At 42.7% G+C, this 21,083-nt stretch overlaps 1 protein-coding gene across 1 annotated transcript in view; it reads left to right on the top strand.

Annotated features, from left to right (window-relative positions):
* The first annotated feature begins 2,353 nt into the window (after positions 1-2,353).
* UQCC1 (ubiquinol-cytochrome c reductase complex assembly factor 1) overlaps positions 2,354-21,083 on the top strand; it is a 77,321-nt gene continuing 58,591 nt past the window's right edge. The window contains exons 1-4 of the mRNA XM_072111674.1: positions 2,354-2,537; positions 9,189-9,290; positions 15,117-15,221; positions 18,196-18,303. Of these exons, the coding sequence (XP_071967775.1) occupies positions 2,514-2,537; positions 9,189-9,290; positions 15,117-15,221; positions 18,196-18,303 (339 nt within the window). The 5' untranslated portion in view covers positions 2,354-2,513. The remainder of the gene's footprint in view (positions 2,538-9,188; positions 9,291-15,116; positions 15,222-18,195; positions 18,304-21,083) is intronic.

The raw sequence follows: 21,083 nt of genomic DNA on the forward strand, positions 1-21,083 counted from the left end.
TCAACACAAAACCCCCCAAAAAATTAATTACTATAAATTCTAACAAAATAGATTAAAACAACTAATGGCCTCTCTTCAGCATATATTTTTCTAATGTCTTTTTATTATGGCATTTTATGAATTCCCTACCAATGCAAGGTACAAGGACATTGATATATTACCAGTCATTAAAGGGTTAATCCCTCAGAGCCCTCCCTGTGTGTGACATCATAATAATGGATGACATGTGCAGACACGTTCTCAGTAGTCACGGTTGCGCTGATGTCATAGTTTCCGGCTTATGACATAAAGATTCCATAGTTGCAGACTCTATAAGAGCTGGCGCACTGCTGTGCCCGCTGCCATTTTGCGCCATTGGACCTTGAGCTTGACCAATTTCTACCATGATGCGATTTGGAGGTTCTAGCAGGGATGCCCCATCAGCCCAGGACTGCCGTCTCATGAGCACAGCGCCGCCATCCTCTTCAAGGGGTTGTCTGCCTCAGACCTGGAGCTGCGAGGGAGGAAGGGACATCTGCCACCACATCAGCCAAATTATTCTCTAAATTGGGTGACAGGTATTTATTGGCAGTGACCCTCTAAGCCCAGAGGAAGGGCGACCCTTCAGCCATGGCTTCCCTAGAGGTTTCCTCCACAGGGGGTTTTTCCTCTCCTGAGTGCTGAAGGGTGACTCTTCGTGAGTCGGGGGTCTGCCATGGGGTTGGGTTTATAAATAAAAATTTGGCCATTTAATTCCCAATTATGTGTGTCTTGTGTATTTATTGTGTCTTCTTTGATTCATTTTGCCTGGGAATCAGGGTCCAGACAGGGTCTGTACACATCACATATCACTGTCATGGGGGAAACATCTAAAGGTAACACAGTCCAATAACTGCCCCTATGGATTTGCCCCAGTGGTTGCCCCTTACCATGTGAAGAAGCCATACTGCACGTTTATCATGTGCCCTTGGGGGTAAAAAGGTATAGCATACACAATAACTGTTCTTGTTACCCATAGCAACCAATCACAGTGTGGCTTTCATTACTGATAGTTTTCTCCCAAAATGAAAGCCGATCTCTGATTGGTCACCAGGGGCAACACATTATAAATTATATTGTATCGTATTGTATTGTGATCACATTCAAGAAAAAAATTTAAACGTTTGCACATTTTACATTACATTGGTAATTCCCTACTCATATCTAGACCTAAGCGATAAGCAGTGTATGTAGAACAAATAGTGGCAGGCCAGTAGTGCTACACATCCAAGCCCACCAAGTGACCTGCATCTCCAAATGTCACCTGACTGCAAATAATAGCCAAAAAGTAGCACAAAGGACAGACATCCATGAAGGTGACAGTGTACATAGATGCTACAGTTCAGCTAGCATACAGGGAGTCCTTTTATCTGTATGATGCAAGGACTCCCATCCACGGCACTGCATTCGGTCCATGGGATCTGACCAGCACAAGGGTCCATTTCCAGAGATCGAGCACGTTCCTGTGCAGAAGACCTAAGGCCCCTTTCACACGAATGTTTATGGTGGCTGTAAGCTGAGCTGTACGGACAGCTGCCTGTACGATCGGCCTCCATAGAAGTGCATTGTGCACGGGCACGGTATAGTGAGCACACACACGTTTCACCGTACCGTCGGCGGAAAAAAAAAACCAGCATGCTTTATCTTTTACAGTAAGTGTGCTGCTGGGAATGGGGAGGTAAATAAAAGGGGGAGCTGCTGGGTGGTAAAATAAAAGGGGGAGCTGCTGTGTGGTAACATAAAAGGGGGAGCTGCTGGGTGGTAAAATAAAAGGGGGAGCTGTTGGGAAGGGGGAGGTAAATAAAAGGGGAAGCTGCTGGGTGGTAAAATAAAAGGGGGAGCTGCTGGGTGATCACATTGAGAAGGCTTGCTGCTGGGTGGGGGAGAGATGGTACTTCTGGGGTGAACTGCAGGGGTCAAAAGGAGGCAAACTACTTGGGGGGGGGCAAAAAGAGGGGGTACTTTAATATGAGGAGGAGCTGTGGGCACATTATCAGAAGCAATACCATATGACAGGGAGCTGTGGCGACACAATGTGAGGAGGAAATGGAGGGCACTAAAAGAGGGAACTTTACTTTGTTGGGGTATGGTAAGGGGCGTAGCAAAAGGCGTTGCAAAAGAATTATGTCCCTCTTTTCCTGCTTGGTATGTGGATGTTTTCGGTTTTTTAAAGATTTCATGTAGACACATAAGTTGTTATATATTTTTAGAGGACTGTAAGGTCAAAAAGAAAATATTGAGTTGAGATTATCATTATATAAATTTAATTTCCTAATATTCATTATTTATCATTATACAGCCATACATTTAACCATGAACTAGCTCTGCCCCCACGTAAGACACATTGCCAACCACAAGATGGCGGCCGCTCGTCTCCTCAGCATACACCGCCGAGCTGGAGGCGGATACAGCGCTGATCACCTCGGAAGTGTTTAGGTTCAGCATGGAATGAAGAGACCGGGGCCGCAGCCACAAGTAAACTCCCTGGTGTCACTATGGCAGCGCTCGTCAGATTAGGAGTAAGTAGATGTGTGTGTATACCTCCCACCTGGGCGAGCGAATGGTACAGTCTGCAGGATCTGCAGCTCAGGTTGTCCAGTCTCATTATGCAAGACGGGGGTGGCCCGGTCACAAATAGTGAGGAGTTTTTGGATAATGTAGAGTGACACAAGGTGACCTCATGTTCCTGCATACATCAGTGGTCTATGAGATTTCCAAACGGGATGGCTGTGAAAACAGCAGCTGCTGGTGGTGATGTTATATAACATGTTATGTAACATACAAGAATATTAAATCTGATATATATATATATATATATATATTACTGGACTTGTGACCTGTGATTCTGCGCCTTGGAGTGATGTGCAGTAAAACAAGTTGTAGTCCTGAGATTGTATTTCATAGACTATTCTCAGTGGTATGCGCTGTGTGAGAAGTGTCAGAATTTACAGTTTGCCTCACCTTGACATATATCATTCATTATGTGTCAGGGGTCATGTTCACAGGTCCATGTATGGATCCATGGCTGATGTGAGAGCATATTGCACCCCCTCCCCTGTACACCTCATATTAAACAGTAGTGCAGATAAGGGGGCCCCGGCGTTGGCTGGCCCCAACCTCCAACTCCTCAATTTCCCTATCTATTACACATACCTATCTATACCCACATACATGGGGCATTTTTAAGTGATAAATTCATAGTAATGTATTTTTTTTTATAACCATTATGATATAATTACCAAGGTATTTAGTTAAAATTATATATATATATATTAGAATACAACCTTCGAACTATCGCTATAAGACATAGTAATTATGCAAAACACTGTTGAAAAACAGCACTTTTTACCAAACATGTCCTGAATAATATTTGTTTAGTGAGTCCTTACGCTGACTTTGGTTGGTGGCAATGCAGTAACCACACAGGCATTAGCTCTAACAATTTCTGGATATAGAAGAAATTGCCAAAACGGTCAGTTGAACTTTTGATATCGGGGTTTTGCTCTAGGAACAGCTCACTAAGTGTTTCCCATCATAATGATGCGTATCTAGCAGTGCTAGGTAACATGAAGGCTTGGCTTCTATACCTACAGTACTTTCTGTGTGCATTTCTGAGATTTGAGATGTTAGAAAATCAGTTTTCCTCTCATATTCTATGTATAGTATCCATCAAGGCAGCTAACCTTTACAAACATGAGGAATTGCAAACAAAAACATAAACCTGTATACAGAGAGAACATCCACTGCACAATCCTGCCTTCATCCAGTTTTCCAGATCACTCTAGCAGTTCTAAGATATCTACAGACTTCCCTTCTCCTCTGATCTGTTGAGTAGGAGCTTCACAACTGAGCATGAGCAAAAAGTGCAGCCACATTCATCTTGACTAAAAGTCTACTTCCTTAGAATACATAGAATACATCCTTTACATAGATGTTTTCATCATACGTGTGTGCCGACATATACCGTACCATGCACAGGAAAAAAAATAGAGCGTGCATGTTTACAGCCAAGCCTTGTTATGGAGAGGGGAGGGGTGAGCAGCGCCTCTGCCTTTCAGTGCGCGGTGGTATAGTACTGACGTTTGGTTGGTCCACTTTGCCAGAAGGGGGACCCATTGGTTGATCCACTGGGGCAGATTTATCAAGCTGTCTGAAAGTCAGAATATTCCTAGTTGCCCATGGCAACCAATCACAGCTCAGCTATCATTTTACCAGTGCTCATGAATACTTTAAAGGGGAACTTTGATTGGTTGCCATGGGCAACTAGAAATATTCTGACTTTCAGACAGCTTGATAAATCTGCCCCACTGTGTCTTAGAAGGCAACAACTTGGCCTTTTTTTTTTTTTTTTACTTTTCCAGATCCATTGTTGTTGAGAATTTCAGGAAAAAAAATCCCAATATGAGCAGCTTTCACCTACAATGATGCCTTATACAAAAATCTCATCTCTTTAAGCTTTGAATATAAAAACATTGGGCAAGGCTTTTCAGTAGCAGCAGGCTGAGAATTAAAAAAATGGTGAGGGATTAACCCTTTAAAACGCAGCCAGTTTGTACGTTAAATGTGGTGGCATAGGTGGCGTTTGAAGCTGTTTTTAGGCCGTTTTTAAGCAGCCCATTAAAAAAACGCATCCCTTTTTTTGTGCGTTTTCCAATTATCTTAATTAAGATAATTGACCAAAACTGTCAAAAACGGATGATGCGTTTTTTTAACGGACTGCTTAAAAAACTGCCTAAAAAGGGGTTCAAAATTCCACGTGTGCCACCACCTTAAGGCTGGGGCTTTTTTTTGTAAACTTTTATAGTCTTTTATCTACATGAATCTGTGGCCGCCATTCTTTATAGAAATAACTTTCATGTATCCTTTACACGCCCATTATCTGCACTTCTAAGATTATATGATTCTTTTTAATTAACTTGAAACGTGTGAAAATTTGCTGATGTTTCTCAGAAAATGTCATTCTTTGTGTGAAATCTGGCTTTGAACTATAGTGCTAAAGGCAAGTTTCCTGCACAAACATGCAGTTTTACTACTGAATACAAATGTAGCTTTACCTTGTTTAGCATGGGGCACATTAGCGCAGGGCACGGTTCCATTTTACAGATTGTGGACAGATAACAATTCAGTCTTCAGTGAGCTCTCAAGTTCCCCCTAGTGGTTGTTACAGACAGAATTTTATAAGTAAGGTTCCTACCTGGCAACTTTAAAAATTGTTTGGTCATATTTTAGTACATCAGGAGATGGAGGTCATTGTACAAGGAGGAGGAGATAAGCTGTGACATCATCTATTGTCAGTAGGGATGTAATGATGGGTCAGTGATATCTATATAGAGGTCATTGTACAGGAAGGAGGAGATAAGCTGTGACATCATCTGTTGTCAGTAGTGATGTAATGATGGGTCAGTGCTATCTATATAGAGGTCATTGTACAGGGAGGGGGAGGAGATAAGCTGTGACATCATCTATTGTCAGTAGTGATGTAATGATAGGAATGGGGGGAGATGAGCTTTGAGATTATCTATTGTATTTGATGATGTATTATCTGTCTGTCTGATATATCAATGTGTCAGTGTATTAATATAAATATGAGTTGATTGTGACAGTCGCCCCATCAGCAGATTATATTCTCATTTATAAAGTGTGGTAAGCAGATTCTCCAGGTGTAGCTCAGAGCTTCCATTACTATTGAAACATAATGTACGGTAAAGGAGAAATACTATGGTTATTGGGAAATCTCTGCTCCTTAAACTCAAATATTTTTTTAGTGGTTTAATAAAAATGGACTTTGGAACTGATCCATGGATGGTCTATTTGTAGATTTCTTGCCAAAAGTGGGATCAATTGAGATCTATCGTTTTGGCATCAAACAGGCAGTACTGTTAAGCAATAATCCAGGGTGACACAGCACTCCAATGGTTAAAAAGAACTTTATTCCACCAAATGTTCAGTGCAATTTTACACTTGCTCAATGAAGAAATTGTCAAGCAATGGTGTCAATCAATCGTACATTGCAGTGGATCCAACACCCAGCACCCTGTAAGATTAGTTGTTCTTAACCAGTGAAAAACAGAAGATGAAATGGGGAGTAGCTCCGTACTCAGTCTTGTGGCTCAACTGAGTCATTGCAGCTTTTCTCCATTTCAGGTGAATGGGAACTCATCTGCAGTAACCTTGCGTGACCACTACAAGGACAACGGAGCTGTTATAATTCAAATCTTATGAGGCATCTTGAGGGAGCCTTATAACACGGCGTCACTAAATTGTTGTCATCGGATTGGTATCTAGTCACCGGTAGGCTGTTCCAAGGAAGGAACATTATCAATTGGTGTGGCAGGAGATTAAAGGGACGCAGTCACCTACCTTTACCCCATTAGACTACCACCTTAGCATGATATTTACTTTTGAGAATTCCCTCTTTTTGAAATCTCCCCTGTTTACACTCCTATATCTTGGGTTCTATAGCACCATGATAGAACCATGGTTGCATTTTCTCTTTCAAGCAGCACCAGACTTGTGGTTCTGGGAGTTAAAGAACCAGATGCATGAAGTGCATGATGATGCCGTCCCTCTGCTGTGTTTGATACACCCGGAGGATCTAGCCCCTGCCTGTTTGCGGAATTCCACTAATCTGCGAAAGTTCAGTCCTGAACGTTCTCAGGCTATAAGGAGTGCACCCACTTCATGCTCCCACCCTGCAGATAAAAATGCAATTGCCACCTTTTTCTTTAGCTGCCTGTATCTCCAGTTCTGTAGCTCACAGGACCACACGCCTGGTGCAACTTGTGCATCAAAACTCTTCTCTTTAATCTGATACCAGAACCATGGTTTGAGCTGCTACTAGACACAAGATATAGTTACCTAAAGTGACACTCCCCTCCATCCTCTGAGCCTGACTTCTTATTTTCACATGACTTTTGAGGAGCCTTTTTTTTAACTTTGGTAAATTGGTAAGATTTCACATAAAAGAGAGAATTCTAAAAAGGACATTTCATAACCTACCTGAGGGGGGTTAGTACCGTATTTTTCAGGCTATAAGGCGCACCGGATTATAAGGCGCACCATCAATAAATGCCTGCTAAAACGTCTAGGTTCATATATAAAGGCGCACCTGATTATAAGGATGAATGACCAGCAGGTGGCAGACCTGTGCACAGTTCAAGGCAGCTGTTGTCTGCAAGTACGGTTCATATATCAGGCACACTGGACTTTTTTTTTTGTGCACCTTATTATGGTAGTTTACTGGGGTTATCGCTGGTGACATATAATTTTATATTCAGAGTGTTATGGGAGGCATTCATTTATTCATGGCCACTGTGGTTGAAATAATTTGGGGGCACTGAGGCCATACTTCCGTATGCACACCACAACGAAAATGTATATTTGTGTTATAATTGTGGTTTTATACTGTCTCTGTGCTGCATTGTCTGAATGCAATGGAATAATAAAAGGCTTTGTTGTGTCCAGCTTTTTAAGCTTCGATTATCTCTGAGTTCTCCTAATGACTTGCTGGGGCTTTTACATATGAATATGAGCAGAGCCTCGGGCCCTCGCATGACACTTAGATTGTCGGATCTATTAGCACGCCATTTATGCATGATTGCTCAATAAAGTAATGAAGAGTCAGGCGAGAATCGGAAGAGACGGGTGCAAGACCTGGGAGGTCTAGATGCCATACTGTGACTCTTCCAGGAAGCCCTGCACTTATGTATGAAAACCTAAATCTTATAAAAAAAAGACTAAACAAGATCTCTCTATTCTGTGAAGCTGATAAAATCATAGCACTTAAAGGGCCAGAGGTTGATAAACATGACATATAAGATCCATTTATCTCTATATAGCTGAGCTACAATGCTGGGAACAAACCAGGCCAGGTGTGGGGCCATGTTTTTTTAACCACTGGACAACCCCTTTAATTTTGGTCTTTCTTAGGTCTCCACTCTGGGCACCTTGATCAACAAATCGCCCTGTCTTAGCAGCTTCATAACCCCACAGTTTTGTGAAATACATGAGGCATCATCAGCCTGAAATTGCTAAGATTGAGTCCCTGATACATTAATTATAGATTATTAAATGTGTAAATTAAGTTGTCTTATTTAATCTCAATCACTGAGATCTAAATGCGCTCCTGCTTATGCGCTTCAATGGACGAGAAACCTGGGAAACCAGTCTATTTTATTAACTACTTTAAAATGAATGAACCTTGAAACTTCTGCCTCATTACCTCATTCTCATAGACTGTAAGCTCGTGTGTCACCCCCTCATCCTCATAGACTATAAGCTCTAGTGTCACCCCCTCATCCTCATAGACTGTAAGCTCTTGAGTCACCTCCTTATCCTCATAGACTGCAAGCTCTTGTGTCACCCCCTCATCCTCATAGACTGTAAGCTCTTGAGTCACCTCCTTATCCTCATAGACTGCAAGCTCGTGTGTCACCCCCTCATTCTCATAGACTGTAAGCTCGTGTGTCACCCCCTCATCCTCATAGACTGGAAGCTCGTGTCTCACCCCCTCATCCTCATAGACTGTAAGCTCTTGTGTCACCCCCTCATCCTCATAGACTGTAAGCTCTTGTGTCACCCCCTCATCCTCATAGACTGTAAGCTCTTGTGTCACCCCCTCATCCTCATAGACTGGAAGCTCGTGTGTCACCCCCTCATCCTCATAGACTGGAAGCTCGTGTGTCACCCCCTCATCCTCATAGAATGTAAGCTCGTGTGTCACCCCCTCATCCTCATAGACTGTAAGCTCTTGTGTCACCCCCTCATCCTCATAGACTGTAAGCTCTTGTGTCACCCCCTCGTCCTCATAGACTGTAAGCTCTTGTGTCATTCTCTCATCCTCATAGACTGGAAGCTCGTGTGTCACCCCCTCATCCTCATAGACTGGAAACTCGTGTGTCACCCCCTCATCCTCATAGAATGTAAGCTCTTGCGAGCAGAACCCTCACTCCTATTGTTCCATATGTTCTATAGAATAAGATGCCACTATATAAATAAAGATGATGATTACTATTATTTATTATTAATAATAATAATTGTACACGTAGCATTAAAAGATAATTGGATTTGTACTGGGTATCTAATGGGGTATATTATTATGACTGACTTGAAAAGGCTTATATTTTAGGAACAATCCATTGACTGTTTTTAACTTTTTTCTTCTTTTTCAGACCGCACAGGTACGATTAAGTTCCCATATTGCGGCATGTAGTGCAATACAACACAACACGGCGCAGAATCTATGGCACAGATCATGTCCCAATACAAAAAAGGTAAGAACCCTTTTCGGATGCAGGTATATATGCACCCACCAGGAGACTCCAGTGAATTACACTGGGGAACACTCATTATGGTGATTTAAAGCTGTTTTAAGAATTTTTGTCGGCCTGATTCTGGCCTACAATTGCACATTTACTATAGCCTTCTTCAGAATCCTGGCACAGGTTATAGGTTATATATTCTATGCCAGACAGGATCTGGTATAGAATTCATCCAGGAGCCGGAGCCTGTATATAGAGTGCATTATACTCCCTAAAAGAGCAACATCAAGACTGGCACACAATGAACCTAGACTGGATAAATTCTCCCCCTGTCTTGTCTACAGCATCCTGTTGTAGAGCAGGTGGAGGATGGCATTGTGCATAATGTCCTTTATGCAAGCAGGATGTAATAGAGCAGGTTGAGGAGAGCAAATTAATGTATAGGTCTTGGGAAAATAATTAGTTTGACTACCCCTGTGGTTTTGTACTTTGTGAATGATTTGTAGGTGAGACTACATTGTGCTTGGGCTACCTATATACTGGGTGGGGGTGGCTGCAGTGGGCTAGGAATACCTGGGGGCCTGCAATGTCCTGGGGCTACCTATATACAGGGGGGCTGCTGTGTGCTGGGGCTACCTATATACTGGGGGGCTGCTGTGTGCTGGGGCTGCCTATATACTGGGGGGCTGCTGTGTGCTGGGGCTGCCTATATACTGGGGGGCTGCTGTGTGCTGGGGCTGCCTATATACTGGGGGGCTGCTGTGTGCTGGGGCTGCCTATATACTGGCGGGCTGCTGTGTGCTGGGGCTGCCTATATACTGGGGGGCTGCTGTGTGCTGGGGCTGCCTATATACTGGGGGGTTGCTGTGTGCTGGGGCTGCCTATATACTGGGGGGTTGCTGTGTGCTGGGGCTGCCTATATACTGGGGGGCTGCTGTGTGCTGGGGCTGCCTATATACTGGGGGGCTGCTGTGTGCTGGGGCTGCCTATATACTGGGGGGCTGCTGTGTGCTGGGGCTGCCTATATACTGGGGGGCTGCTGTGTGCTGGGGCTGCCTATATACTGGGGGGGCTGCTGTGTGCTGGGGCTGCCTATATACTGGGGTGGTATGCATCGCGACTGAAACTTGGTACTGTGTTTCTGTATGAAGCTTGGTTCTAGTACTTATGTTTTGAACTTTATCCTGGTGCTGTATTTATGTAATAAGCTTTGTTCTGATGAAGTATACATATAAACAACTATTTTAATAATTCATGACAGGCACAGTGTTATACTTTGAAAGACACTGTACATGTTAACATTGTATATGTCAAAATTAATTCGGGGGGGGGGGGGGAGGAGCAATGTCTAAGCCAACTCAAAGTGCTGCATACACTAAAATCCATACATGAATGCATGTCTCTACTATTAGCGGGGGGCTGTTTATGCTAACAATCCGGGTGCATTGTATATATTTTAATAACCTTATGAGTTGGGTTTTCCATGCTGTAGAGGGATTATAGGTAGTTTTTAAGGGGGATTATGTTCTGTAATATTATAATAGCAGCACAGAGATTGATCTTTTTTTAAATAAATCTCATACACACACCATAGGGGGAAAAAAACTGAAAAGGAATTAACCTGCAGTTCAGATTAAGGATGAGTTCACACTGCCTTTATTGGATTGGATTTCAAGTTGCTCATCCTCCTTAAAATCTGACCCAATACTGTCTCCGTGCATCCACAGCAGAAGCCCGATGGATATACCTACCTGCATCTTCTTTCTTCCAAGGCAGAGTCTTAGATTTTTTATTTTTTTTTTAAATTTGGGAGGGGGTTGGTATTGGGGCGGCTACAACAAAACTGTGTGCAAAGAAATAGAATTTGCCAATGGAATTTACATCCTATGTAGATGCATTCTAAGACCTTTGGTAGTCTGTCAGTAGGCTACAGGCTGGTAGGGCATGAGCATGTGTGACTAGGGGTCCTTATATAGATGTAATCACTCTTGGTATTGGATTATACAGGTGCTGACACCCCTTCCTGTAATACATAGGGATCACAGTGGACTTGTATGCTACTCTCTACATTGATTCCCTCTTCTCTCCAGTGTCTGCACTAGCCGGATGTGCCAGGTACACCCTCTGGTACACACGGATGTATAGGATATGGCTGGAGATGCACATCTGTGTTTATTGTGTAGCACTAGCTGAGATCCTGGTGGAAGTATGGCGGTGGCAGAATGCCTCAATGATCCCCAGATGTTTTTCAAATGACACTTAATCAGCCAAAGGTACATAAATAAAGAGGAACATGTTTCATAAATCACTGTAAAAGTCAGCTGCAAAATTTCAGCATTGAAGTTATTTTAGAGGAAATTCCAGTCCCCGTTGTTTATAAAATTATCCTATGTTAGTAATGTAAATTATCTCCAAAAAGTGCAGGAGCGTAATGCAAGCGAGCCATCGGAGCATGAAAAATTCCAAGAGCGCACAATACACGCAGCATGGTGCAGGCAGTGCTTGCCAACGTTATGGCACTTGAAGGCAGCGCAGACAGTAACGTAGTGGACGATGACCTATATATCATGAGTTGCTGTGCTGCTCGCTTACAGGGTACCCACAGAGAGTGTTTGGATACTGAAAAGCTTGTTGGCAGCTGTTGGGGCACGGCATGCAACTGTGGAACAGTCTACCATTGTGGCAGCTATTCATTTTTACAGATGCTCTCTTCCACATTTCAACCACAGACCGTAAAGAGACCTGGCAGCGGAGATACTGGCTGAATCCCTGCTATTTCAGTGTACGCTCTGCAGTTCACAGAGGAGATATGGATCTTCTACCCTCCAATTTCTCATGCCTTTTATTTGCCTATTATGTCTTGGAGACGCTTGCACATTACTCACATAGGAGGGTGAAACAATGACCTTTTATCCATTTATTTCTTGTTAGTTAAAAAGAAGCTGGTTTGTTATTTGGCACATGGAATATGATGATGAAAACGTTGGCACATGAAATATGATTATAAAAAGTGGGCACAAGAGGGTATGAGAGAAAAACAAAAAATGGCATGGGAGGGCAGGTTGGCTGGGAGGCTGGAAGAGAAATGCTGGTGAATCAGTCATATATTGTTGCTAGTTGGACCCTATGTTCTGCAATAGACTGTGCTAAAGTAAAATATAAGGCAAAAAGAAGAGTAATCCAGCTCTCCTCCTTTCATCCACTGTGATATAACAGTCCACAGAATTGGTCCTAAGAGCCTCAGGCAATATCACAAAATAGAACTTGTATAGAGTCATTAAAAACGTATACAGCGGTAAACAGACGGAACTCCAGGTAAATATGGACCTATAAGTTTCGCCATCACGTCTTAATCGTGGTCTTGATCGGAGTATAAATGAAGGTTGTACAGGCTATAATGTACACCACAAATGAGGTATTGCAGTTGATGTAAGATTTTAGATAATACAACATACAGTCCAGGCCCGGGTAATGTACAAGGTTCTTGATTTGTTCATAAGCGTTCCATAGGTAATACATATGCGATTGGACTGACCACCACCTCAATACATTTGCATTGCCTTTCTAAATGCAATGTAAATGTCCCATGTGACCGCACTCTGAACATTGAATCCATATAATACTTTTTTCTTTCCTTGATAGTATCGTATTGGTGTTGCGACGCTGCTCTGGCTATCTGTGTCGCACTCAAAATTCTGGTATCAGTGCGACTCTACTTTTAATACTGCAGAGGTATCATTCTAAAATTATTACCTGGACTTCACATTCCATTAGATGTCAGTACAGAAGTGGTGCTGACCTACGGTTCCATTGAGAGGACCTTTACATGATGTCTGGACCTTCACCACAGTAGATTCATAATAAGGGGATAATTGTTGTTAGTGGGAATGACCTCTTCTCGACCAAGGCCACATCCTGATAAAGATTCAAGATTCTATGGATAGACGGGAGACTAACAAATATCTAAGGGTAATTTCCTATTGCTGCCTTGTGTCCGCGAGATGACTGAAGTTTTGCTAAAACATACAAGTCAAAAAAATGTGTTTTCAACGTTGGGTAATATGAAATTGAATGGCTCGCCTTCAGTAGACAAAAAGGAATCATGACGGACCGTATGCATGTCAAATAAAAGGAAAAGCTTTAAGAAAGTAAATTACGCTGAAGAGCCTGTGCCAAGTAAGACTTGGCAACCTTCTTTTTAGTAGAGGAAGTAAAACGATAAACAGAATTGCAGAAATTGATTTATCCTGTATCACTGTGTCAATAAACACCTTGGACCTGATACTCCACCAGCTGCCTGTAGCACTAACATAATCTGCTTCTGTTAGAATATGCCGCATTCACCAGCTTCCTGCAGAGCAGAAGGTTTTCTTATAGTAAATAAACCTCCAAAAAATGCCATCCCCTGTAATAGAGGTGCACGCAGACCCCTCCTGGTACCAGGTGATGCCTGCATATCTTGTGTTATGTCTTATGTATGATTATCCTATACTGTCATGGGTCTAGTTATTAACTAAAGGTCATGTAGCAAGAATTTAGCTTGGGGTCTATGCCCCTTGTTGACAACCTCTTTTCATGGCCGTGTGTTGTTTTGGCCAACCCTTTTTACAGTCATAGCTAAAAGTGGCCTTGTTGTGGCCCAACAGGTAATATAGGCCCCGTTTTGTGTGCCTTTAAAAAAAAAAAAAAGTGCACCTTTCTATGACCCTATAGGTAATAAGGCCACCTTTGGTAATTGTGCCGCTATAACGGTGTTTCCTTAGTCCACTGCCAAACAAGTCACACTCTGCTCTGAGATCACATGCTTACCCTTACAAAGCCCATCTGTACCATTTGGCAGCGGGTGCATCTTCTAAACTTTGTCTCTCTGATCGCCTGTTAGTTGGGAGAAGGAGAAAAGAAGATGCACATCCTGCAGCTTTCTAAAATTATAGGGGATCTTAAAGGGAAACTGTCATAAGAAATTTCACACCCCTTCACAGACACACGCACGCATATACACACACTACAAAACATATAGGGGCACATTTACTAAGGGTCCTAACACCGTATTTATGTCGGGTTTCCCGACTTTTTACCGCTTGCCCTGAATTACCCCGGGTTGTTGGTGCACGCGATCGTATTGTGGCGCATCGGCAGGGCGTGGCCGTAGGTCAACCCGACTTATTCGGACAAACCGCAGAATTTAAAAACCAAATTGTGTCGCAAGATCAGTACTCACATGCACCGGGAAGAAGGTGAACTCCGGCGGACCTCAGCAGGGAAGCAACACATGTTGGACGCACAATCCTAGTGAATCGCAGCAGTCCCGAATCCTCGTCGGACATTCCGGATCGGCGGCATCAACGGGAGGGGTAAGTAAATGTGCCCCATAGTGGCCAACCCCTTTAAGTCCTGCATCTTGCGACTCCAGTAACACTCTAAGCAAATTTTTGGTTACTGACAACACTACTCATATTTTGCTATGTTTATTTCATGTACAATAAGTGACTACGGCTCCTTTCGATGGTTTTATTTTTTTTAGTCCTTATAGTTGTTTAGACCTATTTGGGACAGACCTTTGTTTCCACAGTCTAGCGCCCACCCCTCGTCACTACAGGTTCGGTTCTTGTGAAAGAGAGTAGCGTCTGCAGTGAGCAGGACTGGCCACTATACTAGAGGGGGCTGTATTTTTTTTCTGCACTGTCCCTAGTGCTGTGATACTGGTAACCTGTTAGTAGCCAGTTTTCTGGATATGCCTTATTTTGTTTTGGGAAAACCCTTTCCAATATCTACATTAATCCAGTAATCTGATTTGTAAAGAGAGCGTGTTAATTTATGGTTTTCTTTTCCTTTTAGAATTTTTGCACTTTTTCTACGAGACTGAAAGACGAACAAAAAGGACTACTACTACACACACCTACCTGGGAGCAAACATGGAAGACGTTGCACACCACACAGAGAGTAAGGTCCAAGTTACTAGTGTTATTGCAATGTGATGTAGAACAAACAGTCTTCAAGCCTTTATTGTAACACTAATTGCAGGGGAAGGTTAAGCCTACCATGGGCTGAATGCATATTATAACCTTTACTAGTCTGGAATAACTTCCTACATTTGGTGATAGAATTAGGCTTGGAGCAATCTTCAGTTTCAGGACCTTTTGAAGGACCTTTAAATGTCCTGAAATGGTTCTTGTGTACATGTGTATTGAGAGCTGAAACATATATACAAGGATTTCATGAGTGAAGGCCCTTCTCTTTATAATATTTGGTGGGTGGTTTGGGTGGTCATTGGCCCTCTAGAAGGCTTAGACACTTAAACAACCTATTTTATAATCTACTACTGAATAAGTGCCACACATGATGCACATTGCGCATAATGCTAACAATTCGTATTGTGCAAAACCCATTCATAGGAAATCTAACATCAAAATCAAGCATAATAAACCAGGGGAACTTACTCAAAGATCCAGGCACTGTGGCTGTTGTAATCTTCTTATATTTGTTATCCATGGCCTCCTTTTTTTTTTTTCTAAATTCTGCTTTTTAAAATTATGCTAATGAGCCACAAGGGCTCTCGGGGGCGTAACCAGACCCTATTTGTGCTGTAGCTTCACAGACTGTTACACTATGCAAGAGCTCTCTCCCCTTCCTCTGCCTGCTGTAATCTTACACAATGGGAGGGGGGGAAGTGATGATGCACAGTCTTACAGCCTGTGAAGCTACAGAATGGAGGCTTCAGTCTCATTGGCATAATCTCACTGTGTGAGATTACAGCAGGCAGAGAGAGAGGGGGGAAGTGCCGAGGGAGTAGGAGGTGATGTGCTCCTGCATCGTATAACAGTCTGTGAAGCTACACCGTGGAAGGGGTCTGGTTATGCCCCCCAGCACTCTTATGGCTCATTACTATAATTTTAAAAGTTGATTTTAGAAGGAAGGAGGCCATGGATAACAAAAATAAGATGATTACCACAGTCCCAGTGCCTAGGCCTATGTGTAAGTGTCCCTGGTTTATCATAATGGATTTTGATCATACATTTTCCTTAAGTTTTATTCATTGAATACATAGTGCAGTGCCTAAGGGCAAGAGTTCGACTCCTTTTCGTTGTATTCCTAGAACTTTTCTAGTACATGGAGTCATGCTCCTTTCTTCAGGCTCTACACAAAGTATAATTCGATGAATCGGCTTTGACTGGAGTGCTCCTTTAACAGTCTAACTGTTTACATACCCCAAAACATGGCGTACCCTTCATATGGTCGCTCCAGGTACAGATGGCATCTAGCACTTATATGCACATGTTCCCTAGAAAGGACCCTTGTTGTCAGTGTATACATCTTTACTTCACCCTGCCCTTGGATTCATGTAATAAAACATTGTGGCTTACCTCTGATATTAGAATATTTAATCAGGGCACGTGCCAATGTTGGCTGTTTATTTTCTGATCTTCTTCTGTAACTATATATAAAGAAGTTTGTTGACCCATCTGCTTCACCCCTGGTCTTTATAGCTACTTCTGTAAAGAGCTTGCAACCTCCAAACCCCAAGACTGTAAGATAAACACACTGCGGTGTAGTTGTGGTCATATTTATGCCAAACTGAAGTGTTTTGTCAGTTTACGTGACGCGAAAAACAGTATAAAAGAAAAATTGTAGATTTTAAAAAAAGATAACGAAACGTCTGAATGTTTTTGAGTTTGTTTAAAAAAAACAACTGTTTGGGCAAATCCAATGGAGAGTTTCGCACCACAGCTGAAGTCTACATCAAGCGCTGTCATTTTTCTTATTGTTATCGGAAACCATGTGTGAAACAAACAACAACTCTCCTATAAAAGTAAAATACAGTCGCAGAAATGTCCCTTGTGCAGCCGCACTGGTGACTGCGTGGGCTGCGCAAGGGACAAGTTCTCGTGCCTGCGCGAGTTGTTTTATTGGAAATTTACAGAGCCTGTAAGCTTGCTGGAAAAAGCGGAATCATTCCCACAAGGTAACGAGCATGAATTATAGGACAGTCTAACACCCCGAAAGTAGTGATAAATGTCTTTTAAGCTGAATCCATACATATAATTTATTTAAAGGAAATCTACCACCAGGATGAAGCATTGTAAGCCAAGCACAATGACATACTGGTGTGCGCCCCCTCTGGCAGGATCTGCTCTTCTTTAAAGAGGACCTGTCACCCATAAATTGGCCACCAGGAGCTGCTTACTAAAGTAAGCAGCTCCTGGTGCTTAAACAAACGTTAACGCTATCTAACACTGTGGCGGAGTGCAATGTAAACGCCGGACCTCTCGCAAAGCAGTCTGACATATTCATGAGGGGGCGGTCCGAGGCGCTGCCTCTTCCCAGGACTTCCCCACTCGCTCCATAGACCGGCGGTGACTGCAGCAAACCAGCGGCAGTCACCACCCCTAATCCTGCCCTAACCCCGCCCCCTCATGAATACATCAGACGGCTTGGCGAGTCCGGCGTTTACATTGTACTCCGCCGCAGTGTTGGTGTCACCGGAGGTTTCCGGTAACGCTATCACTCTAACACTGTGGCATTTGTTTAAGCACTAGAGGCTGCTAACTTTAGTAAGTTAGCAGAGTGATACTTCTATCACTCTAACACTGTGGCATTTGTTTAAGCACTAGGAGCTGCTAACTTTAGTAAGCAGCTCCTAGTGCCCAATTTATGGGTGGCAGGTCCTCTAAGCTTCCTATGCAAATGAGCTAACACCTATGTAGCGTAAAAGACCCCCAGGCTAAAGCATAATTGTAAAAGATTTTTTTTTTAAACAGCTAAAATACAGCAGATCCTGTCAGATGGGGCACAGTATGTCAGTATGCTTGGTTTACAATCCTTCATCCTGGGGGTAGATATGCCAGTCTAGGCCTCTTCTGTGTAAATGTATTGCTTTTCACTATCTAGCTGAGTTGCTTTATCTTTTCTGCTTTAGAACAGTAACACAAAAGATGAACTTCGACCCTCGGAGGAAGAGGTTGGAACGTTTACCAAGATAATTGAAGCAATGGGATTTACTGGACCACTGAAATACAACAAATGGGTGAGCCTAACATTTGTGTCATGTAATAAGGAGGGTTTTATATGGATTAAATCCTCTTGGCTGCTGCCAGTTATCCTTCAGGTCTGAGTAAAAACGGGTTCCTATTGCTTCAGCTGTGCTGCCGTGGTCAAACCATAATGGGGGGTCCGTGATTCGGTATAGCGTTGTTATGGCTTTTATAAGTAATACATACAGTATGTCTAAATCTAAGTGTTTCCGGGTTGAACTGACACCTTCCTGTGGTTGCACATACGTCTTTTTTTGTATTTTTTTGTATAAAAGCTGGTAAGCATAATCATAGATCCCGATTATAGTTTATCCAGTGCGGCACGGCCGAAGCAATAGGATCACCTTTTCACTCACTGCTTTCAATAAGTTGTAGTCTGTGCTCAAGTCAGGATTTATGCCATTCATTTACACTGTACACGGTACACTTTTACCATTATGCAAATTTTTGTTTTGTCATACGAGCACGTGTTTTTTTTACTTCTATGTTGTGTCTGTGTGCCATTATTTTTTTCATGGTCAAGACCTTAAAGCAGTGGTGGCGAACCTATGGCACAGGTGCCAGAGGTGGCACTCAGAGCCCTTTCTTTTGGCACTCTGGCCAACATCCCAGAACGCCAGACAGGACTCAAAGAATCTTCCTGCAGTTCCAAGAAACTTAAAAGATGCTGCTGTCAGTCATATTTTGATACTTACTGTACTACTGTAGGAAGAGGGAGAATGCTTTGCAGTACAGGACTGAAGCGACACAGAGGCAAGTATAGATTCTTTGTTATTTTAAGACCCTCTGGGATATAAATCTCAGGTTCTGTAGCTTGATGCGATCTGAAAGATGAGATTCTTATTCTTAATGTGACACCAGCATGTTTCTAGGCGCTGTAGAACCAAAGATAGGAGCGACTGAATTGACTTTCTTCCTGCAGCCCCTAAACTTGGCTCATATACTTGAATTTTAGGTGAAATATGACACTACTCTGCTCATTTTCACCTGACTTTGGAGGAGATTTTTTTTTTATAGGTAAAAGAGAGAATTCTAGAAATGATATTTCATACCCCACCTTAAGTAGTTTAATGGGGTAAATTCTGGTATCAGTCCCTACAATGAGGTACAGAGGGTGCAGTGGTGCCTTAGGGGCTCTTCCATACAGAAGAGACTAGTACAATAAAATGAACATTGACATAGTGAGAGCTAATGACGCCTAAAGTGGCGGATGTGTTTTTCCTCCAAGTTAGGCTACATTCACACTGGTGTTGCCCGCCGCACCGTAGCACGGCGGGCACACGGTAGCACGGGGAGAGGAGGAGGTGGTGAGCGCTGCTCACCCCCGCCCCTCTCCATTGGGATCTATGGCGCACGGTGTATGGAGCGGTATGGTGCCGCACGTGTGCTGCACCGTCCCGCTTCCGTAGGGCGCCGTGAGCCCATAGCGATGTATGGGGAACGTATATACGTCCCCCATACATAGGTGCGAATGAAGCCTTAGAGGAGTAAAACAAAATAGAGGGACTTCTTTTTAATTCTTCAATCGATTATTGTGCACTTTTTATTCCGGTAAAGGAAAATAAAATGAGGCAACGCGACGCACATCATTTAATGAAAGTCTGCACAAACGTTTATTCGAAAATAAAGAAAATATCAATTTTAGGGTTTTTTTTTTCTTAAAGCGCTGCTTAATGAAGTATGCAGTGTGTAAGCTGTGTAGGACATCTGTTCTTTGTGGTTTTGTGGCATCTGGCATCCTCTAAATGCTGACATTTTAACTCCTTTTAAATAAAGGTTAAGTGATTTAATAAAAACTTTGGGTCCAGATTTTGCCGTTTTGGGTGCATTGAATCAGACTTTGTGTATTTTACTCCCTTTAAACCATTCAGAGGAACTTTCCTTCCAAATTTGCATATTGAGTCTAAATGCAAGGTGTGTGGTGGCGTATGAGGATCCCTGTGGGGTTACCTCACTAGTTTCTGGAATTAGTGGCAAGAATTTCCATGTAGCTTAATCCAAATGAACTTATTTCGGCTAAAAAGGGATTCCGCTGACAACCCATCCTCGCATATTCAGGAAAGGATGAGGTAGTAGATAGGGGTTTCCAGACTTTTTTTTTTTTTTTTGGTAGCTGCTTTTAGCAGTAAATGCCCATTGTAGAGTCTAATAAAAGGGTCAATTAAAACAGAAACTTGTAACCATAAGTTTTCTTCATTAAGGTGACTACGAGCAAAGAATTACAGTACGTGTACTTTGATAAAATTCAGTTTATATACAGGCGGTCCCCTACTTAAGAACAGCCGACTTACAGAGGACCCCTAGTTACAAACGGACCTCTGAATGTTGGTAACCTACTGTACTTTGGTCCCAGGCTACAATGATCAGCTGTAACAGGTGTATTTAATGAAGCTTTATTGTTTATCCTGGTTCTTATGACAATCCAACATTTTTATCCAAGTGTCACAGAGAACAAAAACATGTTGACTGAGGCTACAGTTATAAAATATACAGTTCCGACTTACATACAAATTCAACTTAAAGGAAACCTACCATTTGTTTTGATGCATTATGAAGCAAACATACCTTGAGACTGCTGTAGCTACACTGATGCAGGATCATATCTTGGTTAATCCCTCAGTGTGAACCTGCTTTCATCTGGGAAGAGCACAGTGGGTCAGTGTCTAATTTGCCAATCCTGGTGTTCTCTGGCACAACCCCCATCTGTGGACGTCGGGACCTCATACCATCCTCATGGAGTCGGTTTCTAACCGTTTGTGCAGACACATGTACA

This window comes from Engystomops pustulosus, chromosome 6, assembly GCF_040894005.1.
Source record: "Engystomops pustulosus chromosome 6, aEngPut4.maternal, whole genome shotgun sequence".
NCBI classification, from domain to species: Eukaryota; Metazoa; Chordata; class Amphibia; order Anura; family Leptodactylidae; genus Engystomops; species Engystomops pustulosus.